Source organism: Alosa alosa, chromosome 4 (assembly GCF_017589495.1).
Source record: "Alosa alosa isolate M-15738 ecotype Scorff River chromosome 4, AALO_Geno_1.1, whole genome shotgun sequence".
Lineage (NCBI taxonomy): Eukaryota > Metazoa > Chordata > Actinopteri > Clupeiformes > Clupeidae > Alosa > Alosa alosa.
The window spans coordinates 16,236,549-16,246,548 of record NC_063192.1 but is presented as its reverse complement, the minus strand read 5'-3'; the positions used below and the strand labels follow the sequence as shown (position 1 = coordinate 16,246,548).

At 42.7% G+C, this 10,000-nt stretch overlaps 1 protein-coding gene across 1 annotated transcript in view; it reads right to left on the bottom strand.

The window, feature by feature from the left end:
* Window positions 1–10,000, bottom strand: part of prdm16 (PR domain containing 16) — a 242,352-nt gene that overhangs the window by 22,082 nt on the left and 210,270 nt on the right. The window contains 5 exon segments of the mRNA XM_048241074.1: window positions 1,008–1,170; window positions 1,545–1,692; window positions 1,916–2,001; window positions 2,003–2,130; window positions 5,176–5,278. Coding sequence (XP_048097031.1) covers window positions 1,008–1,170; window positions 1,545–1,692; window positions 1,916–2,001; window positions 2,003–2,130; window positions 5,176–5,278 — 628 coding nt within the window.

Here is a 10,000-nt window from a genome sequence, read left to right as displayed (position 1 = left end):
ACTCAGCCTCGTCAGCCAAATCCCACCATCCTACACTTCATACGTAGACATGAATATCTCATATCACGGCAACATGCACATGACTGTCTCTCATCTCGGCTCATCTCAGTCAAAAGCTCAGGCCCTGTCACTTCGCTTCTGAGTCATTTAAGGACAACAGTCTGCAGAACAGACAGACAGTTATTGGCTATGACACATTACAATATTAGCAGATTAATCACAGGGTAAAAAAATAATCATAATCACATCTATTATGTCTATACATTAGAATACATATGCATGAATATAAATGTATGCATGCATATGTAACAGCAAACATGTGAGAGAGCAGGTAATAAAAGGAAGGATGAAAAGTAAAAGTAGTGAGGAAGCGAGAGAAGCGTGGGATGAGAGGAGAGGAGGAGAGGAGAGGAGGAGAGGAGAGGAGAGAAGCATGGCATCGACTCAGCGTCCATCAAACAGGAACAGCTGTGACAGAGACATTTACCTTTACATGTCAAATCTGCCCGAGCCATAGCAAAAGAATTAGGGGCCCTCAAGAAAGAAAAACACACACACTCTCTCACACACACACATACACAAACACACACACATACACAAAATCAACAAAGGAGAGAGGAGGATGGGGTTAAGAACCAAGGCAAAAACCAGGAACAAGGAAAAGGAGGAAGGGGTGAGAGATAAGAGAAGGAAGAGACAGAAGATGAAAACAAAGAGGGAGAAGAAAAAGGGGGCAAAAGGAGACAAAACAATAAATAAAAACAATGGCAAAGAAAAAACAACAAACAAACAAAACATAACAAACGCAAACCAAAGAGAACCAAAAAACAAAGGAAAAGAAAATACAGAACAGAAAGAACGTAAAGAAATTGCTCTAGAATTGCATTGAGGATTGCTCTGACCTATAACACGACAGAGGTCACTGTCGTGGGAGTTTGAGGAAAGACTGGAGGCCTTTGGACACGGGAAATGATATCTTAGAGAAGATGCTGATGGCTGAGACTTACAGATGAACGGCTTGACACTGCTGTGAATGTGCTTGTGCTGCTTGAGGCCCGACGACGTGGCGAAGGTCTTGCCACACTCAGGGCCGCCTTGCGTGTGGCACGCAGCAGCATGCGTGCTGCTGGCCGGATGTATGCGCTGCAGGTTACTGGGGTCTGTGAACACCTGCGCAGGTGAGAGGGCACGGTTAGGGATCTATAATATGAAATTAGAAAAGGCACAAGTAAACACAGGTCAAAATGATTTTTGATTGAACATGATTTTATAGGCTATGACATTTTTTTTACACAACAAAAGATGGGCAGAGCACATGCAAAAATTACATTCATCTTTATTTCTTTTTGGTTAGCTAAAACGATTAAAACACTCCGTTGAATGGAAGTTCGGCATGTAACAGAATGATATAATAAAAATCAGCAATAACAGAAATGCTCGTTCCATTAAAAACTATTTTGTGCAGCGTTCTAAAAGCATTCAGTAACTGTCAGCTTGCATATGTTGTCATGGTTACTGTACTGTGGAGTTGCGGTGCTCTGTACCTTATCACAGTTTTCACATTCGAAGCGCTTGCCGCTGTCGTGTGACATCTGGTGCCGAATGAGGTTAGACTTCCAGTTGAAGGCCTTTGGGCACTGGTCACACTTATACTCCCTCTCCTCTGTATGCACAATCATATGCTGACCCAGACTGAGAGATGGAACACACACACACACACACACACACACACACACACACACACACACACACACACACACAGAGAGAGAGAGAGAGAGAGAGAGAAAGAGAGACAAAGAGAGAAAGGTAAAAGATGAATTACAATGCTATGACAGTCAAAGTATGCATGCATATTTTTAAAAAATATATGTGTCTTGTGTGTGTGTGTGTGTGTTTAGGCGCCCCCTCCACACACCTGTACTCGCTGGGGAAGACCTTCTCGCAGTCCTTGCACTCGTGGACGGGCTCATCATTGTCGTCCTTCTCCTGCTTGAACTCCTCGCCGCTGAGCGGTGTCGGTTTCAGCGACGGATTCGGCATGCAGACTGGGCCACTTCTGGATTGCCGCCAGCAGGCTCAACTTGGAGGTGAACAGCTCGTCGCACTCCTCACAGCGGTACATGTGCTCGTCTAAACACAAACAAACAAACAAATCAAGACACATCACAGTTAATAATAATTTACATATTTCCGATTGTATACAGTTATTTCTTATATAAATATATGTATTTAAATACACAGTAAGTAAATTCAAGTTCATGAATTCATTATTACTAAAAACATCTTTAAACTATTGTAAATCAAATTTATAACAATCATTTATGATTAAATGAATGAAAACAAATATGTGAAACACACTGCACTGTCAGGAAGCAAAGGAAAACAAAATAAATATTTTCCATTTCTCTTTTCAAAAATAAACTTTTAATCTTTTTCAAATTACGCCACGGAGTATGAGAAAATGTCTTTCATTTCCATGTCTGCTGTGCTACACTTCACTGGCCACACACACACCACGCTCGAAACGGCAAACATCCTCAACATACAGCGGGAATAACAATAATACGAATAATTATGAAATAATCTGATGACGATTAAATCTGCGAAGCCGGCCATGCATCATGCAGAGCTGGGGTAGGTACCCCTGATTAACGCTTAGCCAGTGGTTCCAGATGTGCCGCTGATAATACGCACGCCCGATACGAGCAGATCTCCGCCTGGGCCACCGGGCTGCCGGACGCCCCTTTGTTTTTCCAACGCAGTATTTTTTAACGACCAAGGTCAAATGAATAAAAGAAGAAAAGAAGGTGGGGGCGGGGGAGTTGGGGGGGGGGGGTTAGAAGAGGCTTTTCTATGGCCGTATCCTCTAACGGGTGCCAAAGCCAACAGGCAATGCTGACTTATGGCTTTTACAGTTGAGTGGGAGGCTGGCTGCCCCCCGCCAAGCCCACCCCCAACAACCCAACCCCCCCCCCAACACCCATACATGCACGGCTTACTCATGATGGGGGGGAGGTGACCCCAAAAGTCTGGACCTGAACCCGACAAAGGCTTGATGAAACATTACTACACACCAACTGCCTCATACACACACACACGCATACACACAACCTTCTCTCTCTCTCCCATAGGGTCACCGTCCATGTAGTGTATGTGGACTGTGGTGCAGCTTGACCAGAGCGGTGCTGGCTAATGTTCCGTGCTCCTCTTAGGGACCCTCTGAGGGCTGTCTGCTCTTATTTCTCCGCGCTTCAGGAGGACCCACCGTGGTCCGTCTGCTCTCGTTTCAGCCCGGCTTCACTAGCCATGCCACCCCCACCCTCTTTCATAGGCAACCAGCACGGCACGCCAAAAACATGTTACAAAGCACTTATGGAGCCTTTATTACATGCCTTATAACACTTACAGATTCTGCTATAAAACATGGACTCTGTATGGGGGGGGGGGAGCGTTTGGATGGGTGAAGAGAGCAAGAGAGAGAAAGAGATGACGGGGAAAAACAGACAGGTTTTAGGTCATACGGTGTAATGGTCTGTTTTTTTGGGGGCTTTTAAATGTGAGGCCTAAAAATGCGTCGCAGTGAAGGCATCGTTTGGAAGTCAGCAGTCATTACAGTTCTGGCTGACTGCTAAGGGTGATAGTGAGGGGAATGCAGCTGGGGAGGGAGAGAGAGAGAGAGAGAGAGGGAGAGAGAGAGAGAGAGAGAGAGGGGAGAGAGAGAGAGAGAGAGAGAGGGAGAGAGAGAGAGAGAGAGAGAGAGAGGGAGAGGGAGAGAGAGAGAGAGAAGAGGGGGCTGAACAAAAATGATTTTGCCACATTATCTTTTTGTTCCATCAGCCCCCACTCAAGACGGACAGGAATGCAGGATACTTGGAGAGAGAGAAGGAGAGAGGGGGGAGTGGGGAAGAGAGGGAGAGAGAGAGAGAAGAAAGAAAGGAGAGACTAATAGCCCTCTCGCAGAAGTGGGGGGAACACAATTATGTGCAGTTTAGCAGTTAATCTGTGAGCATGGGTGAAGTCTCAGGAGGCTCCTCGAGCTCCACTCCAAATTCCAGCACCGATAAGCCGCGGGGAGAGGAGAGAAAAGACCAACTCTCCCCCTCTCTCTTTCTCTTTCTCCTTCTGTCTGCCTGCCTCTCTTTCCCTTTTCAGACTGGCTCATGAAAAGACATGGAAGTTCCCTCTTCACCCTTTCTAACTCCTCACTCAGAGCAGAAGTCTCTCTCTCTCTCTCTCTGTCTTGCTCTGTGTCTCTAAGGGGTCTGGGGATATATATCTTTTAGAGCAAACATTATATGAATATTTCCAAATGTCTGGGGCTTGTGTGAGTACCTCAAGCTGCCTGGGTTCATCTTTATAGTCCATGACAAGTCTACATAATCATGACGTCTCCCCCTATTTCAACCCAAATCAAGGGAAACACAACACAACAGCGTACCTGACAACCACTCTTACTAAAACCAGACCACTGCGTCTCCGATGCCATTCGCCCTCCTCCTGCAGAGCATGAACACTATCTGGAGCCTAATTTAATTATGTCCGCTAGCGTCTGGTCCTGTACGTCTCTCCACGACATGATTTCGCTCCCAGTCTAGCAGAAAGTCTACTTTGTCTTTTCAACACAATCGTTAAGGTGACTGTGGGTCTTGACAGAAAAAAATGCATTTAGCTTTTTGAAAATGGCAAGATTCCTTTATAAAATCAATAAATAATGGCCAAACGCTATAAAGATGATTTAAGGTTGCCCTTGCCAATAACGGAATGCCTTCACTCATTCATTTCCCTCCATTGCGATTTAATTCACACATCAATATATTAAATAAATGCATGGTATATTTAGAGTGAAGCATTGCACACCAATATGAAAGCACGATGGACCTAAAACAGGCAGGCTGGCCGTAGATCGATTTTTTGTCTTTAGCTCAACCGTTTCAGTCCGACTAGGCCTGAGAGCTGGTGCAAGCACTACCACTACTATCTGCCTCTGACAGATCAAAAACTAATTGTACGCCTGGCAAAGCACTGTCTGTTCCAAATGAATGGTTTACGCAAACATAATTTTTCTGGAAAATTAACATTTCGAGGACTGCGTGTTCGCTCTTCTGCAAAGGGCGGCATCTCAGCGCTCATTTGGAGTTAGTTTAAAATTGCACTAATGAGATGCATTCATCTCACCTTCCAGATTCGGTGCCATCGATCCCTCCGGGAAAATCCCGTCCTTCATATACACCAGCAGCTCCTCCCCGATCTCGATGTCTCTGATGGCTTTATAATAGATCTACAATGGAAACAAATAGAAACGCAAACAACTTGAGGGAAAGAAATACATGTTTCAGCATAAAAAGAAAATATCTATTTGTGAATTATTATTATTATTATTATTATTATTATTATTATTAGGCCTTAGGCATATATTATCATGGTCGTTGTTGTTGTTACTATTAGCTTATTGAAGTATTATTATTATTGCAGTAATGATAATAATTGCTAACACTATGCTTCATGATATACATGAAATACATTCAGTTTAAAAGGGATGTGAGTCAATTCCCATTCCTGATTCTAGGACTGATGCAGTTTCCCCCCCGTTATTCGTTTCCGCATTCATTCCAGAAGAATGTTAAGTACTGACACTTTCACTGTTAATATTTTCAGTGCAATTGTGATTATATTTTCATAGTGTTGATGTAAACATGAGAAGATGTAAAACATGTTCACATAAATTCTAAAATAAAATGTGCTATATGAATAAATCAGTAACAGAAAGAGTGAATAAAAACACACCAACACGTTATGTATGCTCAGTATGCGGTTGCGATTTTCATTAATTTGTAGATGACACATGCATCTAGCATTTCGTTATTTGCCAAACATTAACCACATTAAAATGTCAGAACACGATTGGTTTAAGGGTTGCATACAACTGTTTCCATTCAGTAGCATATTTGACTATAGACATCAATGAAAGTTGATGTTTACATCACAGCCTCATATTCAAATGTCTTGCGTTGGCTCCTTATCAGGCAACAAAAAAAAAAAAGAAAAACGAAAAAAAAAAGGTCACAATTAATTAAACTATGTTGCAAACATTTATGACACATAAAACATTTTACACATTACACAACATGTTAAATTGTCTACAGGGTTTAAGCGATGAAAATGAATTGTACAAAATTGTATTTTTAAAACACATCAAAATAAGCCTTATTTCGACAATTTTGAATAATGATTACAAAATCATCAACTTATGACAGCTTATCTGTATAAACAACGTAGCAGTAGGCCTACAAATTTAGAAAGAACAATCGCGAAGCATTAATTCAATAAATCGCGAACCCTTAATTCAATAAATAGCCTCCAGGGGGCGCTCCACGCCTACGAACAAGAGTTAGTTCAAAGATACAATACAATAGAGGTACTGATAGAAGGGCAGAAAGAATGTATGTGAGAGTTAGCCGCTGATTATGTTTGCGTGTGTGTGTATGTGTGTGTGTGTGTGTGTGTGTGTGTGTGTGTGTGTGTGTGTGAGAGAGAGAGAGAGAGAGGGAGAGAGAGAGAGAGAGAGACTTCATCCAATACTTTTATCGGCCTTATGTTGTGACAACCTAGAAGCGTGTAACTAAACTACTGCAGGCCGTGGGATGCTGATGCATGACACTCACCTTACTTTGTTTAGACAAAAAACAATATATTATTATTATTATTATTATTATTATTATTATTATTATTATTATTATTGAATACTACATTTACGAGCTCGCAAAAGATGTAATGGCAGGTCTGACCTTTTTGTTTTCGGCGAGTTGGCAGAGTTGGGGAAGTTGAGTAGCGGCAGATCTGAGCGCCTCCAGTTGCAAGAGCAGTTCTGTCCCGGCGGAGTTCACTACACAACCCATAGTATCATTACACGGGCTCGAGACGCGGCTCGAGGCAGAGCTGGGCCCCACGGTTTCGCGGCGGTCAGCGTCTCGTGTATGCCTGACTCTATCTCTTTCTCTCTCCCTCTCTCTCTCTTGCTTCCTCTCTGCCCCTTGCGCTCAAATCTTCCTCACGCAGATACGGAACGCACGGATATGCACCTCTGTCTCTGTCTCACGCGCACACACTCTCTAGTCAGCCCGAGCGCGTCTTTGATGAGGTGAGCTCGCTCATTAGTGATTCCCTATCGCCCCTCAGAGCGCCCGCAGTTCACCGGCAGCCACTCCTCCTCCTGCCTCTTATCTCAAACCAAAGGACTGACGGTCTCGCGGAGCAGACCCCTCCCCGCTGTCCCTCTCCACTCTGGCCACTAGATTAATCTATTATTGCTGAAAAATGTATGATAAAAAAATATGTACTTTCAAAAATACAAGAGAAATGAAATGCTATTAGGCGCACTGATCTGAAGGACTTTTTTGTTTTTTTTTGGATAGAGAAAATGCTGAACAACGTGTTTTCGTTTAAGCTTGTGCTACAGTAAACACAATCGCTACACCTGTTTTTACTTGTTATCTTTCAGCATATGTATTCCACAGTTTGCACTACACATTCCCATATTTATGTTAGCGACATACACGGATACATTAAACATTTGGACATGTTCGAAAATAATTGGTTACAATTGAGAATTTACTTTCTCAGATACTAGGCTACACGCTCTAAAATGTAAACCTTAAATGTGATTGCTCACTGTGTTGGCCTAAACACTAAGAAAAACTACTTGGGTCAACTCGACATAACCATAAACAAAATACAGAATAAGACTAAAAAGACTACAACGCTTATTAGTTACCTAGAAAAATCGTTGTCTATTTTTAAGACTAAAAAAATATATCGATGCTGACATTTTTGTAGTGCCATGAAATAAATATGCAAGTATTACAGAGGTAAAGGTATTGGTGTTTTCTGTGTTATTGCCATGATTCAATCATGAAACTAGGAAACGCGGGTTATTTGCAAGTAGGGCCTACGAATTTTAACATCTATATTTATAAAACAACAAATTTAATTTGATTGGGCAGAAAATTGTTTGTTATTATATTCATGTAAAAATAACCAAATACGATTGCATGTATTACTCAACGGGAACGTCCTTCCTGAAACTTGTACATATAAAGCTAAAATGTTATATGCTAAACTATTTGAACACAATTGTTTTATCTATCGAATATGTAGCCTACCTGGTAGAAAATACACACACAAGTACGGTCATAGTTGCACTACAAATTCATACCCACACACTGGCACACAAATGAACAAACAAAACATATGTGACCTAACAAATATGACTGACAGAAAAAATATATATACTATTTTATATGTAACACAGTAAATTAAATTAAACACGGCCGTGTCATATGCATTATCTTTATTCAGGATTCCCCGGTCTCTGTCCAGATTGGACTCTGAACTCTAATAATTTAAGACAGAGAGCGTCTGCTGCCTGTCTGTCTCTCGTTTTGTGTTCGCATGTGCCGCGCACAGAGGAGCGCTACTGCGACTTTGCGAGTGCGTTAAAGAGGCTCTTTGAGGCGCGGCATTGTGTGGGGGCTGAGCTCAGGCGAGCTGAGCTGAGCTGTCTCTACAGTAAATCTTTTGAGGATGTGACAGCGCCAGGAGGACCATCTTGACTTGACCCCCTCAGCCAAGCCACCGGAGCAGGGGGCAAATGCCCCATCCATCCATCAATGACACGCCTCACATAATCCCCCTACTGTCCACACACACACACACACACACAAACACACACACACACACACACACACACACACACAAATCTCACAGCTGAGATGCTGAGACAGTCTGAAAATAATGCTTCAACACACAATCATACTACACTACACAGCCATTAAAAAGTCTACTACAAATAATTTCAATCTTGTATTAGGCCTAGCCATTTTAATGTGTTAAACATTTGCAAATAGTTGGTATTAGTATGGGTGCATCTGAATCTCTCTCTCTCTCTCTCTCTTTCTCTCTCTCGTCTCTGTGTGTGTGTGTGTGTGTGTGTGTGTGTGTGTGTGTGTGTGTGTGTGTGTGTGTGTGTGTGTATGTGTGTGTGTGTGTGTGATCACTGATCAAACACCAGGCTGTCTAGTTGTCAAGCTCTAGACAAAGTGAGACTGGGAAGGGAATTGTGTGTAGGAGGGCATCTTGTGTTGTCTAAGACAGCTCTGTGCTCGTCTACTCCTGCCTAGCTCCTCACTTACAGCTCCTCAGCTCTCTTCCTCTAACTCCTCTCCTGTTCCGCCACTGTCATTGTTTTCACAAATCCCTGGGTGGAATGAATCCAGTGTGATCATCGTGACCGCTCCCCCGAGGCCGCTCTCGTTCTCACAGACCGAAGTGACCCATCCGCTTCCCATCCGCGCCACTGGTGGGCTCGGACACACACATCCCTTCACAGAACACACACCTCGCCAAACAATGAGCACAGTGACAATGCAGTCTATAAACAGCCCTGCTCTGTCTTTGTCTGTCCGTGTGTGTGTGTGTGAGAGAGAGAGAGAGAGAGAGAGAGACGGAGAGACAGATACAGAGAGAGAGAGGGAGAGAAAGAGAAGGAGAGAGACAGAGAGAGAGAGAGCAGGAAGAGCTGTCTGGATTCCCTGTGTTCTTAGGTTGTTATGACAAACGCTTTAAGTGCTTCTCAAGAGAGCAAGACAGTAAGTTCAAAGGTCAACAAGCTCTTCTTAACAAACTGAAGATCTGGAAACGTCCACCAAGCTACCTGCTTAATGACTCGAATGGCAGAATACACATCACTGCCACATACAACTGTTTCAGTTACTTTACAATACACATGTACGTAAATGTAACCAACCTCTCACTTTAATGTAATTGGGCATCTAAGAACTGCTAGAATATCTAAAAGTAAAGAACTGGCTGTTACAGTGTGTATTATGTATGACATGCCCTGTTTTTTTTCTCACATTTTAATGTTTCTTTTTTTTCCTGAAGGAGCAGCAACATTGCCGTCCAATGTGTAAACAAGTAAATAAATGATCTGAGTGTGTTTTAA